The sequence below is a fragment of the Lycorma delicatula genome, chromosome 13 (assembly GCF_047948215.1).
Source record: "Lycorma delicatula isolate Av1 chromosome 13, ASM4794821v1, whole genome shotgun sequence".
NCBI classification, from domain to species: Eukaryota; Metazoa; Arthropoda; class Insecta; order Hemiptera; family Fulgoridae; genus Lycorma; species Lycorma delicatula.
Genome location: NC_134467.1, coordinates 6,727,972 through 6,748,675, shown reverse-complemented (window position 1 = coordinate 6,748,675; position 20,704 = coordinate 6,727,972). Strand labels below are relative to the sequence as shown.

The 20,704-nt window shown below is 28.1% G+C and overlaps 1 protein-coding gene across 4 annotated transcripts in view; it reads left to right on the top strand.

Moving 5' to 3' along the window:
* RhoGAP19D (Rho GTPase activating protein at 19D) overlaps positions 1-20,704 on the top strand; it is a 448,570-nt gene that overhangs the window by 381,828 nt on the left and 46,038 nt on the right. For all 4 annotated transcript variants that reach the window (XR_012758648.1, XM_075381037.1, XM_075381038.1 and 1 more), the window contains 4 exons: positions 11,526-11,765; positions 12,561-12,678; positions 13,890-14,101; positions 18,665-18,753. Coding sequence is in view for 3 of the 4 variants with exons in the window: in XM_075381037.1 (XP_075237152.1) it covers positions 11,526-11,765; positions 12,561-12,678; positions 13,890-14,101; positions 18,665-18,753 (659 nt within the window). In the remaining variant the exon portion in view is untranslated. The remainder of the gene's footprint in view (positions 1-11,525; positions 11,766-12,560; positions 12,679-13,889; positions 14,102-18,664; positions 18,754-20,704) is intronic.

Here is a 20,704-nt window from a genome sequence, read left to right as displayed (position 1 = left end):
TATTTATGTCAAGGTTTATACAAAATAAATGATTATTAAATATGATGAATTTTAAGTTGATCAATCATGCGTATTAAACTGTAACTGGTTTGTTTTTTTTTTTTATTTAGTTACTTAATGGAATTTTATTTTTATTTACTTAATGAGAAGGGGAAATAAAGTCCAATTTGTTTATATTGATTAAGCATGATTTTTATTTTTGTCTTTTATTACAGTTTTTTTTTTTTTTTTATGTAAATAATATTGTGTAAGGTCAACTGTTAAATATTCTAATCGATACATATGTTTTATTTTATGTATAATAACTTTATTTATTATTTTTGAACTTATCTTAGTAAAGTAAATGTAATTTCGTCAGACTTTTGTATAAGGTTAAAGAATATCGTTAAAAAAAAAGTTGTTTTTATGAGTTTTTATTTTTAAACCGATTGATAAATCGATGACAAAACTTTATGGATTTTCATGCTATTCGATTTTTTTTTTAAATGCCCCTTAATAGAAATACCTTCAAAATTTAAATATTTTTTAATTTTTTTAAAAATTGATTTCATTTTTTAGTTATTTTTATTTAATGATTTTGAATCGGCTTTTTCTGTCGGTATTCTTTAACTTTTCCTTCTGCGTTCAACGTTCTTTCTGGCCTCAGGCCTAGAGAGTTAGTAAGGTACGATAAAAGATGTCCAAATGAAAATTTTAATATTTTGCATATATTTTATTGTGCTTTTAAGTTTAATTTTATTTTTAACTGTAATTTTCATATTTTTAAATTTTAAAGTTATACGTTTTATGATTTGTTTAAAATTTGACAGGGATTTTTTACCGATTGTACTTTGATAATTCTAGTTAGGTCTTGTATCCATTATTTCATTCTTAAGTTGTATCGCGTAGATTTTGATGGACCGTCCCGGTCGGTTTGTCTTGGTCGTTGGCCTGTTTCGTGAGGTCATAATATTCCTTGATCGGGGCGATCCGGTTGACTGGGGTCTGCTTGATCGAGTTGATAAATATAAACGATGCTCTTTTTCACAGACTGAAATATGCTTGATGTGACATATTTATGTATGCACTTTTCTAATTGTTTTCGTTAGAAAAGTTATTTTGATTTTTTGCTGTAATTTTTTAGAATTTTTTTTTTAAATAAATTTTTAAAGTTACTCGATTCAGTAAGAGGAGTAACAAACATTTTTCTTGTGTTTCTTCTGTCGTACCCGTACTTGCTTCTTGGTCGCGTGTTCTTTAGCTCTCTGGGTCTAGAAAGTTAAGGGATGTCTGCAAGGTGGAAAAAAGATGTTCTTATTAAAGAGAGTTAAGTTTTACATTATAGATTACAGAGTAGCTCATATATAATGTATGAATTGTTGATCCTGAGTTCATTCAATGTAATTACAATATTTTGGTTCTGTAGAAATAATTTTTAGAAATTTATTATATTTTTTTTTTTTTTTGAATGCATATAGTGCATGATATGCACTTAATTACTGTTTGGTTGTTATGTTTTGTGTAATCTTAAATCATTTTTGGTCGATTCTAAAGATAATAAATAAAATTACAACAGTTGTATAGAAAATAATGCTATTTAACATTTATGTAACAGTGTCGTTATTTCAATTTTATATTATTGGTCGTTTAAGAATATTTCCATTTAATGTTTTTTTTTTTTTCGTAAGATAGCTTCTGTAATAATTACAGGATGTAATTTTTGTTGTAATTGTGTGCTAATTACAAAAAAAGTATGTTTTGAGTGTTCATTATAGCAGCGTATAATGTTTAAATTTTAATGTTTTTTTTTTCATCATTTCATGAAATTTCTGTTATATAAATTAATGTGATTCTATTAACTAAAGGATGAAGAAATGAAAATTAACCACAAAAATGAAATTAATAAATGAGATTAGATCAAATTTTAATAATCTGCTGTGTTTATTATGTAAAATTTTTTTTTTTTAAATATTGACATAAATTTTTGTTTTTACAATTTTCATTCTTCCATGCTCCAATTGTATAATCATCAGTTTTTGTTAAAATAAAATGTTAAGAATTTTTTTTTTTTTGCTTCGAGTGGTGTAGAAGTTTGTAGTGGTGCTTTTCTAAAGATGTTGATAGTTTACGGCCTGGTGAGATCAGTTGTATTTAATGCTATTAGCTCCTTAATACTGTGTTCTAGCCACCGCTCTGTTGTTAGGTTCAAACAATATATTCCATCCTGACGAACTATGTAATAAACTACACACGCATTACACTCTTTTCTTCTTCTTGTTCAGTCTCCAGTAATTACCACCGTTTAGATAATACTTCAGAGGATGATATGTATGAGTGTAAATGAAGTGTAGTCTTGTACAGTCTCGGTTCAACCGTTCCTGAGATGTGTGCTTAATTGAAACCCGACCGCCAAAGAACACCGGTATCCACGATCTAGTATTCAAATCCGTGTAAAAATAACTGACTTTACTAGGACTTGAACGCTGGAACTCCTGACTTTCAAATCAGCTGATTTGGGAAGATGCATTCACCACTAGACCGATCCAGTGGGTTACACACATTACACTAACTACATATTACATAACTATATATGTAGGCGATGGTTTGTTAGATTGCCTACAGATTATGAAGCAAGAAATGCCTGAAATATTTGTAGAATTGTACAAATCTTGATTAAATCAACCAAATTAACTATTTTTAAAAACTCTTGGTTCAGAACCACCTAAGTTGTGAGCGATAACATAAAATTTTAATTAATTTTAATTGCCTGAACAACATGGTAAAGTACTCTGATTGGTAGTCATTCTTTATCACCGCCCATCCATTTTTCTTATCTTCGATCCCAACTTTCCTTTTGGTTTTACCCTGCTTGGGTCTCCATGCTGGGTATGCAGCACCTAAAGAAACAGGCCATACTTTGTATATGTTTACAAGAGATACCTGTGGAGTGACTAAAGGACTGTTTCCTACTCAGTGGGTGCTCAACTAGCCTAATATAATATTTAACTTGATATCGGGTAAAATCAGCCTTCTTAATTCCTCTGCTATTAACCCAACACCATGTAGTTTCTTTTATTTATGTGATACTTTCTTTCCTTTGATAATTTCACAATATCATATTTTACAATTATAGATTTATCCATCAATTTCACAATCATAGCTATCGGGAAGTAGTTTTATTCTTGAAAATAAAATGCAATGAATTTTGAATTAATTGAATTTTTAATTAATTATTACAAAATTAATTATTCATTATTTATTTTTATTATTTTTTTAAAATTAATTTTGCTATTATTTCTTTGGTAATTGATATCTGTACCTATAAAGCAAACTTGTCCTGACTGATTAATTCATCAGTGACCAGCATGTTCTTATACTATAAGTGCACATTAAGAAAGGATTTTTTGAAATTCCTAGTTTAAAAGGTTAAAATGGAGTAACAGTGAAATTTATATATATATATATATATTTTTTTTTTTTAATTTCTCAGTAACAAATAAAGATATCATCTTGATTTTTTTTTATGTAATCTGCATGAATATCTAAAAACTAATTTCTAAAATTTTGAAATTCCAAGTTTAAAGAAGAGTTAAAATGGATTTTGGTTTTTTAAACCCTGCTTTTCTTAAATCTAGGCAAAGAATGAGGTTATCAGTTTGATTTTTGGTCTGTAATTTTCATATAAATATCTAAATACCAATTCCTAGATTTTTTGAGATTCAACCTTGAAAGGGGTGAAGAAAAGCAAAAATATTTGAACGCGATTGCAGGTTTTTCTAACTTTCGATTGTACTAAAGGAGATATTCACTAGATTAGAGTTTGCTAATATACTCTTCAGATAAATGTCTAAAAACCATTGTAGAGGTTTTTTGAATTTCAATTTTTTTATGGAGTGCAACGATGGGTTATGGCATGGCAGCTCAGCCAATATAGCCACTGTTACTGTATGTGCAATGCAGCTGGTTGCATCTTCCTCCGGTTATTTGGCTAAAAAACATAAAATAAAAGCAATTAAAACATTTTTTTAAAAATGAAAAATGAAGTACAGTCACCCCCTACTGGTGTTTGTCGGGTAACCAGTTATAACTAATATTTTTAAGATGGAGGTAGACTGTTTTGAAACCCATATGCTTGGATCACATAAAGTTTCGGGTCTTGTACTGACCAAGCTTTTGCTCTGAAGAAATTACAATATTTTTTTATAAATTGAACAGGCTTTAATTTTAATTTATCTTTATTTTCACAAGCATAAGTCTAATTAATGAACACAGCAAGGTCCAAGGAGCAGAGCCCTCTGGCTAGACAGGAAGGGCGAGCAAAGTGAGCCATGACCGGTGAAATATCCCTTGATCGCGACGGGAAATGCAAGTAACCATACATTATGGGCAAAGCTGTGGTAGGGTGAAAGGGAGTAAATTGTTTTTCTTTTACATTTTACATTTTTGCGTATTTATCAGCAGTGAATTGAGATACCGATTTGATTTCTAGAGTGAATGTTCTTCACATTAATTTCTAAAAATCAGTTTCTAGTTTTTTCAAAATTTGACTACTAATGTGATCAACATCGCTAAAAATCTATACGTTGAGCAACACACCGATGGATGTGCGTCATCAGTAACAACAGTTTACAGACGGGCATGCATCACCAGCTTCTGCAGTAACAACTATTATTTCCTCCCTTTCCTCTGCACTTGAGGGTAAATATTGCCGATGTATAAATTAATTTATAGTTAATAGATCAACCCTAAGTACAGAATAATTGAAATAGGATGACACATCTTATTTCATTACACAAACAGAAGCGCTTTTGCGAACTTAATTCGCATCATCACCAACATACATTTATATATATATTACAAAAAATATCATAGACTTGCAAACCATGTTAACATACTTCATATTCACTTATAATTTTATGTTAAAAATATTTTTAAACCGATTAAATTTTATTAAAAATCTTTAAATTAAATTTAACTTTAAAATCTTATATAAAAAATTTATTTAAAATCGGGTTAGTAGAGTACATTCAGTGAAATTGCTGGCACATGATTTTGCTTTGCTTAAGTTTTTATTTTTATTTTAAAAGTTTTAATTTTTATGATGTTTTTTGTTATATAAATATATAAATGTATGCAGTTGATGATATGAATTAAGTTCACAAAAGCGCTTCTGTTTGTGTAATGTGTAATGAAATAAGGTGAGTCATCCTATTTCATTTATTCTGTACTTACGGTTGATCTATTAAATATAAATTACTTTGTATTGGTACAAAGGAGTATGGTTATTAAAAGAATTGATTTAAAAAAAAACTATATATATACCAGTGTTTTTTATTTAATAATATTTTAAAAGTCAATAAATAACATGTTCTCAGAAGTATTTCTATGATCGGTTATGATGATGTAGATGATGAACAGTTATGAATTAAAAGTCAAACTTATGTTATGAAGTTAATAATTTCATAACACCAGATAATTTTCAGTTAAAATAAAATGTCTTATGTATTTTTAATTCTTTCATATAATTAAATGGAAGATCTTGATAAAATTTATTTTACTTCTTGGCATTTAATTTTTAAAAATGATCTGTATTTTATAAAAGATCTGATGATAGATGTACTTATAAAAATACAATATTTATTATAATTTAAGAATTACTGCTTAATATGAAAAAATAACTTCCTAGTTATGTTCAGTGTAATGTAGTGTAGTGTAGTGTGTGTATGTGTATGTGTGTGTGTGTGTGTGTGTGTGTGTGTTCATGCATATATTTCACAGGTCAAGGAAGTTCTGTAGAACTTGTTTGAAGATGTTAGACAATGAAATATATGTGTACTGACAAATGAAAAAATGTCAGATGTAAAATGATATACCGTATTTAATGTGAATTTTTTTTGTTGGAATTTAACAGTAGGCTCTTAAATTCAGAACGATTCATATATAGAATTACTACATAATTTTTTTTGTATTCTAATAAATACGTTACGTAATATTTGTAATATAATTACAGGATATGTATATAATTTGTAATTTCAACATTTTTGCTAATCGTGAAAAAAATTCTGCATATAAGAAATATTATATTTGATATTTTAAGAATCATTTTTCTCATTCTTAAGCTTTATTTATGGTTTTATCATTGTAATATATAAAAACTGATGACATTCATCTATACATAATGTTTTTGCTGTCTCACAGTATCATCAGTCCTTATATATATATATATTGATAGATATTAAAAGTGGTGATTGTTGTTGGGTCATGTTCTACCTACCATTTCCCCTTTACTTTCTCAGCTGTTACATAATATAACAGAAGGTAAATATTTTTTAATTAATAAAAAAATTTCCTCTTCTTCCCTAATTCCAAAAATAATAAAAATTAGGATAAAAAATTATTATTATTATATTTTATATTTATGGGTTTTATAACTTACATGACAGGTTCAAATTCAGGGAAAAAATGTTATCTATTAATGGTTTTTTTTTTTTTAGTTTGTTAAAAAAAGGATTAATTTAAATAAAACCCCCGCTGTGTTTTATGTAAAAAAATATATAAACTTTTATGAGATTTCAGAATTTTTACTATTTAACCCAATGATCTTGATTTATTTTACTTTTTCATGACCCAGGGACCTTAAAAAATAAAAATTAGTGGGAGGTAATGTTCATACATATGTAAATGTGTTGTTGACGTTTTGAAGCTAATTTTTTATTGAATTAACCAATTTTGATGAAATTTTCTCATAGACTTGTGTATATGGGATAATTTGTTGGTAAAATATTTGGGGTCAATATCTTCAGTTGGTGGTGGGGACGTTTGGGTTTAATTTTCTCAAAGTTTTGCAATCGACCCTGCTTTATATTATGCAAAAAATATATTCCTCCAAAAAAGTCCCCTGAAAAAGCTATCTTTTTATTTATTGCATATTTTTTAACCAAATTTTTTTTACATCTTCCTAGGCATATAAATATTACATGCGATCGAAAAAAAGATAATAATTTGGAAGCAATATTTGGACAGGAGAGACGATCATGGATTTTTAAAATTAATCTTTTTTGGTTTATTTTGATGTATCGTCGTTATATTCCTGTTACATAAGAATAAATAACCAACGCCAGGGAAGTATTAGAACTTTGTTATAAGCATTTTTTTTTCTGTAAATGAGGCTTCATCAAGATGAAACTGTTTTTAATTTTCATCACACGTAGTTGAGTAAAAACTCTTCCTTAAGATGGAAGTATAATCAATCAGTTTTATCGTTTCGTATTACCATCTTTTTTTTTCTAAGGCATTATGAGAGTAGTAGGAATAGCTTTTAATAATCATCATATGATATGGGGTAAATTCTTTGTTCAAATAGCAAAATATATTGTCATTTAAAATTTTTCACTGCGTTTTTTTGTACCTAATTATTAAGTAGTTTAGAATTGATTTGACTTTTTTTTACAAAAAATTAGATGTAGGGTTAAAACAACTTATATCTATGAATGGGCAAGGAATTGAATTTTATTCTGTATACTAATGACCGTAAAGTTAAGCATTGTTGTTAATTATATGTGTGTGTAATCAGTTGTTACATAGTAATTGGACTTTTTAAAGAACAACTGCTTTGAATTTTTTGTGTAGGCTCTATGAAATGTTCTGCCTGTTTGCCCAATGGGAAAATTATGATTCTCGTTATATTTGACTTTGTATAATTTTGAAAAGTAATATTTATTTGTTTCTGTTGCGTTACACAGTAATACTTAAATTTTTGACAATTTAGTATTGTGATATGGCATTTAATATTGAAATTAAGTAACATTTGAGCCATTAAAACAACGGATGGGTGACCTTTCATTTATTGCATGGACTGCTAGTGCATTCAATTTAGCAGTGTAAAAATAAAATTGACCGCTTGCTAGGTTCACAAAATTTTAAGTAACCGATAAACAGTTTACAGTATGTTTTCATTAACATAATCCTTTATGGTTTCTCAACCAACAAAAATACATAGTTTTTCAAACAAAAAATAATTATTATTTGTAAAAAGTAAAAATTTTTTTTTATAAATAACTCTTCCCACTTGCACACTCACACACTTTGAAATAACAAAAATAAAGCACAGAGTGTAATAAGTATGGAAATATCTAAAAGACTTAAAAAGCGATTTAAGTTATTTAACTTAATAATTTAAATATAGAAATAGGAAATTTAGCAATTGCTCCATCTTCAAAATCATGTATTTTTTTAAGAACACCACACCCCAAACTTCCCAAGGAGAGCCCAGATAGAAGCGACTCAAATTTTTTAAATAGAAAGGTAGGATTTTGATGGACCATTTTAAAGGGGAATTAAAAAAGAAAGATTTTGAATAAAAATAACTTCTATCTTAGACAGCTTTAATCAAAATAGCAGCTATTTAATATGTTTCACGATTGGTTTCAAAAGTAACGTACAGTCTTCTTAGATAATTGCTTAATAACCTACCAGGTTGGTCTAGCGGTGAACACATCTTCACAAATCAGCCGATTTGGAAGTCAAGAGTTCAAGCATTCAAGTCATAGTAAAGGCAGTTAATTTATACGGATTTGAATACTAGATTATGGATACCGGTGTTCTTTGGTGGTTGGGTTTCAATTAACCATACATCTCAGGAACGGTTGAGCTGAGAATATACAAGATTACATTTCATTTATATTCGTACATATCATCCTCATTCATCCTCTGAAGTAATACCTGATGGCAATTCCCAGAGGCTAAACAGGAAAAAGGAAGGACATAATTGCTTAATAGTGATTACTACATAACCTTTTTTTTTTCTTTTCAGCACATAAACTCGAAGCTTATTTACAGGAATGTGCAATTAAATTTTTTTGTGTATGAAAAGTCTGAAACATTTTTTTTTTACATCAGTTTTTCAGTCTCTTGTAAAATAATGTGTCAAAATCGTTTCTTTAAATAAAAACGATTTTGACATTTAAGAGGTCTTCAAGAGTGTAGTTTATTATTAAAAAATAAATTTCTAGCTAAGTAAATTTTTTAGTATTTAACTGTTGAATAGTTAGTCCAGAACTCTATTAACACCCTCTTATACGTATTAAGTTGTAATTGAGGTGGAGAGAGGGGGAATTGACCTACTTTTATAGATTTAGTAATGTCTTACATGCTAGATCCTTTAAAACAGATCTTTTTTTCCACAGTTCTTCCTATATCTATTTTACTTAATAGTTATTGTTTTTTTAATACACTTAAAATAAAATACTATTAGCTTAGTTCTGTTCTATTTACTATGGTTTCTAGCAGTTTGTAATAAGGATTCTTTTATTGATAAACATCTGTCTGTTTTACTTCTTACATTGTAATTTTTTTTTTTTTCATCTGCCTTATAACAGTCTGTAAACGTAATTAATGTTTATTAGTTTGTCTTATCAAGCCATAAGCTGATAATAGATCGTTAAATTTATAAAAGTTTAATTAACTACATTAGCATTTTTTTTATTTTCACCAAAACTGCTGCTATAAATCACTTATATTAATAAACCTAATTGTCATTTAATAGTATAGTAATTTCATTGGTTTTAATAGTATTAAACAGCTGGCAAAGGGTTGTGTAATTTTCCCAGCTGTGCCCTTGACAAATTTTTATCTCAAATAGATCATAGATTTTTAAAATATTATATTATTTTTAGAGTACGATTGAGAAAAGATATCAAAATTTTCACAAAAAACAATCGGGTCCAATTTTACCTCATCGATAAAAAAATGTTTTTATCTTAAAAATTTTGAAGCGTTAAAAGTATAATTGAAAAAAAATTTCGATCTCATCGACTCTCTTTTGAGTAAATGATATTTTTATCGTCTATTTTATATTCTATGTAAATTAAAAAAAAATTGAATAAAAAGGTTTGGCTTCAGTTTCACCCTCTTACCTACCATCAATAGTTACCTCCATAACATTTTCAACAACAGCCACAACTTGTAAAACAGATAAAGTTGTCTGAAGTTATCGTGTGAAAAATTTAAAACATCTTTTAACTCTTAATTCTGATCACATTTTTTTCTAAATTCTCATGTTATCTACATTGATATTAGATCCAGCCGAATTTTTAATTTTGAAAAGTAAAGTTAATATTAAAAATAAAGTAGGTTAAAAATTGATATTTTGATATCGATTCAATACATAACATGCATTCTCCACTTATTGTATTTACATATATATATATATATATATATATATATATATATATATATATATACTATGGCCAAATTAGGCCAAAAGCCAGATTATTAGACTAAGAGCATGTAAATTGCAAATGCTTTATTTACTGAATACAAAAAAAAAAAAATAGTACTACAAAATATATGAGCTTTTTAATATTTAATATACATTCCCTTGATCTTTATGAGCATTGTAAGTCTGTTAAGCATACTTTGCATAAGATTTTCACATGTGGTCTTGATTTCTTCATCATAGTGCCAAGCTTGGATGAGCGTTTCAATTATTTGCTTCTTTGTTGTACTTTTTGCTTTATGTAGTCTTTATTTGACTATTGCCCATAGGTTTTCTGTCGGGTTTATATCAGTACTGATACAGGAATATCCTCTATTTTCATTATTTTTCTTGTTCCTGAGCATCATCTTTCGTTTTGTTTGTAGCTTCTTTACTTCTCTCCTTCTTCTTCCTCTCCCACTCCTTCCTTTTATGTTTCTTTCTGTAATCCTATATACCCGCATAACATTTGAATCAAATAAAGATCGAATGTGAAATGTTTGTCAACAAAATTTACACTTCTTTGTAGAACGACAATTACGTATACAAATCCACTGATAAAACATCAGTGGATTAAACTCCTTTTTTAATTGAAGACAATATGTTTGAGAAGGCCTAGGTTTTCAAATGTAAACAAAACAATCATGATCTGACAATCAAGAAAATGAAAACTATATTTCTATACCTGTTGATACTATTGAAGAAACCTACTCATTTTTTTAAAGACTCTGAATATATTTCAAAGGAAATTCTGATTGTGAACTACTTAAACACATCAATAAATTATAATGTTTTCTGGAAAATAAAGTGTTAACAAAGTAGACTTCTAAAGAAAAATTTTGTCGACTTTTTTTAAAGATGAATAGAAAAAATTTTTATTGATAGTAATGAAACAGTAACTTGTTCTGTAAATGTAATACAGTTTTATTAAATTTATACACATTGTACCGTTCAATAAAAATTAATTCTGAACTTAAAAAATATATTTATTCTCCCTATGGTAACTATCGTTACTTTTTTCTTTTCTTTGTTTTATAATAAATGGTGGTTTTTTGGGTTTTTTTTTAATGAGTGTAATAATACAAAACCTGATGAAGATTTGAACACAGAACCTTCTGGATGAAAGGCGAAAGCGCTGTATCTTTTCCACAAGTTGATGGAGTGACATTTACGATTTAATTATATATTATAATTAATAAAAAATTGTGCCAATTTCCTAAGATACTTTTTTTCAATTAATCTTTAATTTAGTAAATTTAAATATATTATTAATTATATTCTTTCTTTTCAGACTCCGATCGGTACCGATGGACTTACCAGTGCAAGCAGCGGTAGTACAGGTAGTTGTGAACAAGTTGATATGCGTTGCGCTCTTGTGGCAGCTGCCGATAATTATACTAAAAGAAAGCACGTATTACGTTTGAATACACTTAGTGGATCCGAATTGTTATTACAAGCAGAAGATGCTGGACAAATGGCAAGATGGATATTTGCATTACAAGAACAAGCCAATAATAATAATACTACTGATGTAAGTATTTCACTCCGGCGGTTATTGTTTAAAGTTTTATTTATTCGTCAGTCGCACTAATTTTAATTTTTTTTTTCTCAGCTCTTAACTTGCTGCCTGTATCTAATATTTTATTCGTTTCATCATTAATTATAAACCGTCGTAATTATTTATTTAAAATAATATTTTAGTAAGATTATAAACACCTACTGCCAAAAATAACTCAGCATATTACATCTCAGTAATATACACACAAACACTGAGATTAAAATTACAACAGATTAAATTTGATTAAATGAAAGTAGAAATTGTACTAATAAAATAAATAAATGTGTCTTGAATAAGCTGGTAAACTAAATATTCTTACAATCTGTTCATTTCTGGAACATTTTGGGTTTAGCATCCTATGAATTGAAGTAACTTCCCAGTAGTAGTCAAACCTATATTTAATAAGCCTGTCCTCAGGATAGCGGCAGAGTGCAACAGCGTGCTGTTTGTATTTTATGTGAAAATTAATGTCATAAAATTGTTTTTTAAATAAATATTTTTTAATCATATTAACGTTTTACGTGTTAGCAACTAGTGTTATAAATTGCTGATTTATTATAAATTTTTCAGACTGTTTAGCCAAGATATTAAATTTTTAACTTAAATTTTGGCAGATAAGCACATGTCACCTTTGCCATTAAGGTGGTCATAAATATCATTAAAATCTTTAATAACCAAATTCACAGTTAAATGGATAGTTCTTTTTAAATATCTTTTATTAAATACCACTGTAATGTGTTATAATTTTGATTGTTAATTTTTTTTCAGGGTATAACGAGCAGTAGTTTATCACCTATTCCAACTCATAAAAGTATTAAGAAGTTAACCTCATTAAGAAATAGATCGCCAACAGGACAGTCACCTGTCAACAAAACTAGAAAACCAAGTCAGTATATTTATTTTGTAATTTTCAAACCGTATTTATAAATATTGTGGCATAATTTCTTTGTTAATTTTAATTTTTAGAAAATATCACTAAATCCCACATAGAGCAGGTTTAATCCTCAACAGAGTTGGAGTCGATTATAATATGGAAATATTCATTATCAAGACAAAAGGGATGCCTTTCTGTAGGATGGATCAATAAACAAAAATTGTTTTACAGGATAAGGTGCTAGAACAGTAAAAATAAATTTTCTTAGAGCCATTAAAGAATATAGTTTTATGATTCCATAAGAGGTATCCAGGAAATAAATGACAATTGAAAAGTTTAGTGAAATATTGGTGTAACATGTGAAACGAGATCATGTGCATAATATTTAATACATTACATGCCTTAAAATATTGAGCAATTGGTAGATGCAATCTAGGAAGATCAAGAAACAGATGGTTTGAAACCGGAATATGCTTTATGCCTACTGTAGGAAAAAAATAGAACCGTTAAATGCCTTCATGATAAAACATAACTTTTTAAAACATGTTATATTATATCCATATTATTATATATAAATTTCATTGTACTTTTGTCTGATGTAAGTTCAGAATGCATTTCTAGTGATTTAATAAGAACTGCACTAAGAAGTTATTTGCTGATGATGAGAATAATAATAATAATAATAAATGTCCTATAAAAACGTTTACTTGGAACAAGGTAATCCCACTGGAAAATATTAACTTATATTTTAGTGCAAAGAAAGGATTCAAATAATGCACCACCAAAAGTATATCCTGTTATATATTTAATATATTTACATATTCAAATATTGTGAACATTCAGATTTATTAACCTCTAGAATACAGTCTGAAAAAATGTATATTTCACATTTTCTAACTACATTTGATGAAAAAAAATTTGTTTATATATATTTTTTATATCCTTTACCTTTCTCTCATCTAAAAGCCTTGATATATTACATTTAAATAATTACCGTTAAATAATAAACCAAGAAACTAGCTTTGAATTACTATGTAATACTTTTAACTTACATTTGTAACCCGGTTTGTTTTTTTAATATAAAATTCAACAAATTAGGGCTACCAGTATAACATTTTGTTATATCACTTGTAGAGTTAATTATTGGTTGGTTAAAACTTTTTTATAATTTGAAACAAACGTATTTTTTTATAATAGATATTTCTATTTTATTTTTCATTTAGTTGATCTACCGCAACAACCACAGTCACAACAGTTGCCATCACCAAAGACTAAAACGTGGAAAGGTCGTGTCGCTAAACAATTTAAAAGAATCGGACAAGGCGCTGGATCACCTGTTTCACCTACTGCTCCTGATAATACGACCGGTGTAAATTCAGCTAATGTTTATCCAGAGGGCGCTACTATTGGAATTCCATTAGAAGATTGTCCTATGGTGAGCGACATTGTGCGGTGATGGTGAAATTACTAACAAACAGTTGCTCATATTTTGTTTTTTTTTTTCTTTCACAGAGTAGTTTAGTAATTTATAAGATGTAACTTTTTTTTCCCCAATTTTCAATCGTATCAGATTATTCACTGAAATGCGTATGCATGAATCTTTTAAAAACAAATCAAATGGAAATTTTACATTATAAGATATAAGATATGCTCCTTCTGCATGATGTATGATGTAAAAATTTTTAATGTTAATAAATTTTTTTTTCCAAGAAAACTGTCGAAGAGTAATAATGCGTTTAACTAAACCATCTAACTTTATTAAATTGCTTCTGGTAATGTCCAATTTACTACCACTGCATCATTTTCTATCTTACATTCAGCTAGGTTGTAGAAAGGTTACTACGTAAATGTTTGCTCAAATGCATTTATCAGGCCTGAAAGAATTTTTTCAATCTGGTTAAAGCACCCATTTGCTATTCCTTTCATGTTGATATAGTAGTATTATTAGTGATTTGGTTAAACAAAATTAACCAATTTTTTTATGTTTTATTAATAATTGTTTTAGCATGTCTTAGAAATATAAAAATAATTCTCAATATTGATGAGGATTTCTGTCGTTATTTTACATATGAACAATGCTTTCCAGTATTCTATTCTTGCTTCCACAAATAATTACATTATTTTACCTTGGTCCCGTACAAAATTTTGTGGAGTATAAGTCTTTTTACTTAATTTCTCACTTGCATGCTTTCATACTTTTTTTAATCAACATCTTTATTATTTTTATTTTCTCAGCCATCCATTTTCAATATGGTTCAACGATTGTAGTTCATTTCGTATGTTTATGACTTAGAACCAGAGTTTATTGCATGTTTTCTTTTAAGTTTATAATTATGATTAACTATTTTTATTTGGATGTTTTTTCTTCTTGTTTTGTTGTTGTGAAAAGTAATAATATATATTTACAAGATGAACCGCTCTATATTTCCCTGTGTACTAGATTTTTTTTTTTTTACTATCCAGACGAGAACATTCAGTTATGTATACATAAACGAATTTTTCCATTTCTTCCATCGCACTCTCTCTCCTTCGCAGTTCTGATTTCTGAATTTACTTTTAACCAGATTTTTATAAATGAAATGCAGTAATGTAACATAAATTTGTTATACGTTCCTGATAATTCTCTATTTATCTTAAATTCATTTAAAGGTGAATAACAGAAATAAAGTCTTTACAAAAATTATTCCAAATCTATTTTAAAGTAGTACTAATATGATCTGCAAATATTATACCAGAATTAAGTTATCTTAATATATTTATATTTATAAACAGGGTAATATTAAAGTACGCAAATGGCTTCATATTTCAAAACTGAGGGACACAAGGAGATAGAAACAAGTTCAGATCTACTTAATTATAATGTATTTGAAATTTTTGCTTGCCATCTTGGATCTGCCATGTTTAATCAAATTTTTTTTTAATAGGAAGGTGGAAAAGTGGGAATATAATTTTAATGTGAAATTTTACTAGACAAAAACCGAAAACCATTTCTTGATAAATGCCTTCGTTTTCGAGTTATAAGCAAAGTAGCAAAAACGGAAAAAAATCACGGTAGTAATAAAACTAAATAAAATGCCCCGTAGTTACTTATTTCATATTATCCTCAGAATTACCCAATAACAAACTTTACACAGTTAATGAAACACTAATAATAACACCCTTCATAATAATAAGTAACAATACACAATAATTCTCTCACTCTCTCACTTCCCCCTCTCCCTCTCCCTCTCGCTCTTTCTCTTTGTATATATATATGTGTGTGTGTGTGTGTGTGTGTGTGCGCGCGCGCGCGCGCGCGCACGCGCAGCAGCAGTGTTATTCACAAAGAATGTAACAAACTATTAGGACGTGTTTTTCTGGTGAAAATAAAGAATAAAGTTTATATAAATCATAGAATCAGAAATAATTTGTTAGCGAGTGACGGCCAGTAAGATTTTTCCTTGATTTCACCTTTGGTAAAATTAAGTCAGACTGTATTTTCTTGGTACCCAAATTAAGGTTAAATTTAGTGGTCTTAGAAATGTGACCTGGAAGATTGAAAATAGTAGGTCTCAGAACTATTTTTAGTAGATTTTGGGAAATTGGGGATAAAACATGAAAAATTGGTATGGAAAAACATAATTTTATGTTTGGGGTAAAATAACTTTGTTAAATGGGTAACAAAACATCTAAAGAATTTGATTCTGAGTAAAGTGGTATGAATAAAGTCCAGAGAAACAAAATGCAAACATTTTTTATTTTGTCTTCAATCATTTGACTGGTTTGTTGCAGCTCTCCAAGATTCCCTATTTAGTGCCAGTTGTTTCATTTTGGTATACCCCCTACATCCTACATCCCTAACAATTTCTTTTACATATTCCAAATGTTGCCTGCCTGCACACTTTTTTCTTGGACACACATTAAGGCATCCTGGACTATTCCAGGATGCCTTAATGTGTGCCCTGCAAAGTCTGTCTTTTCTTTTAACTATATTTTTCCAAATGCTTCTTCATGAATTTTCCACAACACCTCTTCATTTGTCACTTTATCCACCTACCTGATTTTTAACATTCTCCTATAGCATCACATTTCAAAAGTTTCTAATCTTTTCTTCTCAGGTACTCCGATTGTCCAAGTTTCACTTCCATATAAAGCTACGCTCCAAACATATACTTTCAAAAAAGCTTTTCTGATGCTTAAGTTAATTTTTGGTGTAAGTGAATTATATTTTTTATTGAAAGCTCATTTCGCCTGTGCTACTTGGCATTTTATATCACTCCTGCTTTGTCCATCTTTAGTAATTCTACTTCCCAAATAACAAAATTCTTCTATCTCCGTAATCTTTTCTCATACAATTTTTATATTCAGTCGTCCAGTTACTTTATTTCTACTACATTTTATTACTTTTATTTTGCTCTTATTTATTTTCATGTGGTATAGTTCTTGCAGGTGACTTCATCCATGCCAATCATTGTTTCTTGAAAATCTTTTTTACTCTTAGCTAGAATTACTATATCATCAGAAAATCATAGCATCTTTATCTTTTCACCTTGCACTGTTAGTCTGGATCAAATTTGTTCTTTAATATAATTAACTGCTAGTTCTGTGTAAAGATTAAAAAGTAACAGGAATAGAAAACATCCTTGTGGGACTCCCTCTTTTATTCTGACTTCTTTCTTATGTTCTTTGATTGTTACTTTAGCAGTTTGGTTTCTGTAAATTTTAGTAATTGTGTTCTTCTATCTGTATACATGAACCATAATTTTTTTGAAATCCTGAACTTTTTATTCCAGTCTACTTTATCAAATACCTTTTCTAAGGCATTATGTTTTTTAAATGCTTTACATAAGAATTCTGAAGTTTATTAAAAACAGATATCAAAATGTGGCAGATTTATATTAGGTATTAAATGAAGCAAAATTTTTAATATTACTAAACAATCGCCTATCGTAAATAAATATTCTAGAAGTATATATATATATATATATTAATTTTTGACTCCACAAATTAATTATTTGCTCAATATTTTTTTAATTAAAGTTTTGAGTGTATGAGAAATGAGTAACAAAACAATGTGTTATATAAAAACAAGCAACTGTAAAAGGGTTTTACAATAGTTTATAATTCATTTGTTATAATTTACCATGTTATTTTATTAAATATTAAGTTATATATAATTCACATTAATTATTTTAAAGGATTAATGATTTTTCATTTTGTAGTCATTTAAGGATCTGTTGCTCGTAAGATGAGGCATTCAATCGAGGTCTTTTATTTATAAAATTAAAAATTACAGGTGAAAATTGTTGACAGAGTATATTTCATTACACAGGATTAGTGATTTTGGTTATTTTTAGTGTATTTTTGTATTTTATGGATCCAAATTATTCAGCCGCATGATAAATATATATGGTTGGTTATTAATATGCATGTTTTATTTTTTATAACTCTTTCGTTGCTTATTTGCTGACGTCTTAAACTTTCAATTTCACTCAAATTTTGCCAAATAATCGATATTAAATTCATTGCCATAGTGGAGTCTAATTCTTTATTGTATTTATTTATTTAATTGATAGTTTTATACTTTTGTTGTTATGCCATTTGATGGCTCTTAGGAAATGTTACATGCTACTATTTTTTAATGTTTTAATCTATTATAATTATACTACATTCAGTCGATGTTTAACACTGTTCATCATATTAGTCAGTGTTGCAATCTGTACAGCCTCACAGTTTTATTAGGTTTGTTATAAAACTTGTGAAGATTTATGTTTTTATTTAATGTATAATAAATTCATTAATCTAAGAGGTAATGATTAAAAATGTATCAGGAGCCTGTAGTTTAAAATTAAAACTTATTTTTCACTTATAAAATTTTAATATTTATAAGAAGCTTTAGAAAATTATCCTTTTTTCTTTTTAAGTAAATAAATAAATAAATAAATAAATATGGATCTCTTGGCATGTAGAAAATTGTTAAATTCTTATAGCAATTAAAATTTTGTACTTTTTTTTACAGTCATCTACTTCTGAGTACGTTCCACTATTAGTTGAATTGTGTACTGGGATCGTTGAAGCAAGAGGTTTAGAGATAATTGGCATATACAGGTAAGTGAATTAATACATTATTATTTTGAGGTGATAGAAATAGAGTGGACCCTTAAACACATTGAAATTCAAAAAAATGAATACACATAATATTTTGCATTTATTTATTAGTACCAACATCGTAAAATGTAAAATAAAAACTGACATTAACAACACTTCCTCTGCGATGTATTTTTTGTAAAATATGTATTCTTCGTTGCTGAAATCTTTTTATACTTACTATTTCAGTATAATACGTGTAATATATATTTTTATTAAAAAAATTGACTACCCAAGAAAATACTTTCTCTAAAATTGGTACAGGTTGATGCGCAGTGCAGAAAAATATCTAGTTTAGTTTATTTTGATATCCATGGATGTTGTGTACATTTTCTCTTGCCCCAGAACTTGAATTTTTGAAAAAATAAACTATTATATACATGTATTTGTAATATATATAAACTAGTGTCCCCATTGTGGCTTCACCCGTGGTATATGGTTACTTGCATTTTCCTGTCGCAGTCAGGGGATGTTTAGCTGGTCAGAGATCGCTTCGCTCCATCTAGCAAGGGCGCTCTTGCCCCTGAATCTGCCTGTGTTCATTAAATTCATGCTGAGAATAATACTGTTAAAAAACAATTAAAACCTGTTCATTTATAAAAAGTATCGGTTTATTGTAATTTCTTCAGAGCAACAGTTTGGTCAGTACAGGACCCACTAATTGGTTTTTAGATTTCCTGTCGCAGCATTGCTCGTGAAATACATAATCAGAATTACAAACATAAATTATCATCACAGTTAAAAATCTCATAAAGATTGATTCTATAGTGGTCACGTAAAATGGCAAAAATGTAAAAAACAATTGTATGTTTTTTACCCCTTAAAATATTAAAATTCATAAAACTTGAAATTGATTTTTACATATTTATCTGAACAGTGTTTCCCAACCCAAATTAAAAGAATATCTTGTTTAGTATAGTCAGAAGTAGGGACAATTTGGAATCATTGTTGGAAATTTGTTTACTTTTCTTCACCCCTTTCAAAGTTGAATTTCTAAAAATCTAGAATTTTTTTTAGATATTCACATGAAGATTACACATATCAAATATCAGTTGATGTCTTCATTTAAAACCAAGAAATTAAAAAATTTGTAAATTTCATTGTTACTCCATTTCTACACTTTAAATTCGGAATTTCAAAAAATCCTTTCTTAGTGTGAACTTAACACCATAAGAACGTGTATACAAATTTCATCAATTTATCTTAAGTAGTTTTGCTGGGCAATGATTATCAATCAGTCAGGACATGTTCTTTTTATTATATATAAAAATTGTTCATAACTTGTTCTTTATTATATGTGTCATGTTCTTTTATTTATATAACTTAATACTTGTGGTGTATATTATGGGCACCCTTTATTTCTTCAAGCATAAATAGTATACAGTTTGAAAGAAGTATTTAAAGATAAAATTAATTTTAAACAACCAAAAAAAAAATTATAATAAAAGTATATTTTGATTATTAAAATCATACGTGAAAATGTTTTGGTACTTCAGTCATTTTCTATTTTACTCCATAGAATATAAGATAGACTCACAGAAGAAATCTAATCTAATCTATAGAAATTTATGTCTAAGAAATCTAATTTGTAACATAGATTAAACGTGGAAGAAAGTGTCATCCTCCAATTTTTTCAAGCATTTGATCACAAAATTGAACATCCTTCTTCACAAGACTTCCTTATTGGAGAGTTTGTGTTAAATCAGAGACAAAACACACGCAGCATTGCAGTTGCCGATTGAGATTTGCCGTACTCAAGAACATAAAAAACCTTGTATTGCACTGTAGCCATCTTACTCACAACTGACATGTAATGTTGGTGCAAGCACTCAAGCGGTCGTTTATGCAACTACTTGCACCGGCGATGTTATTTGAAATTTTTGGACCTCTCAACTTCTACGTAGATCAGTTA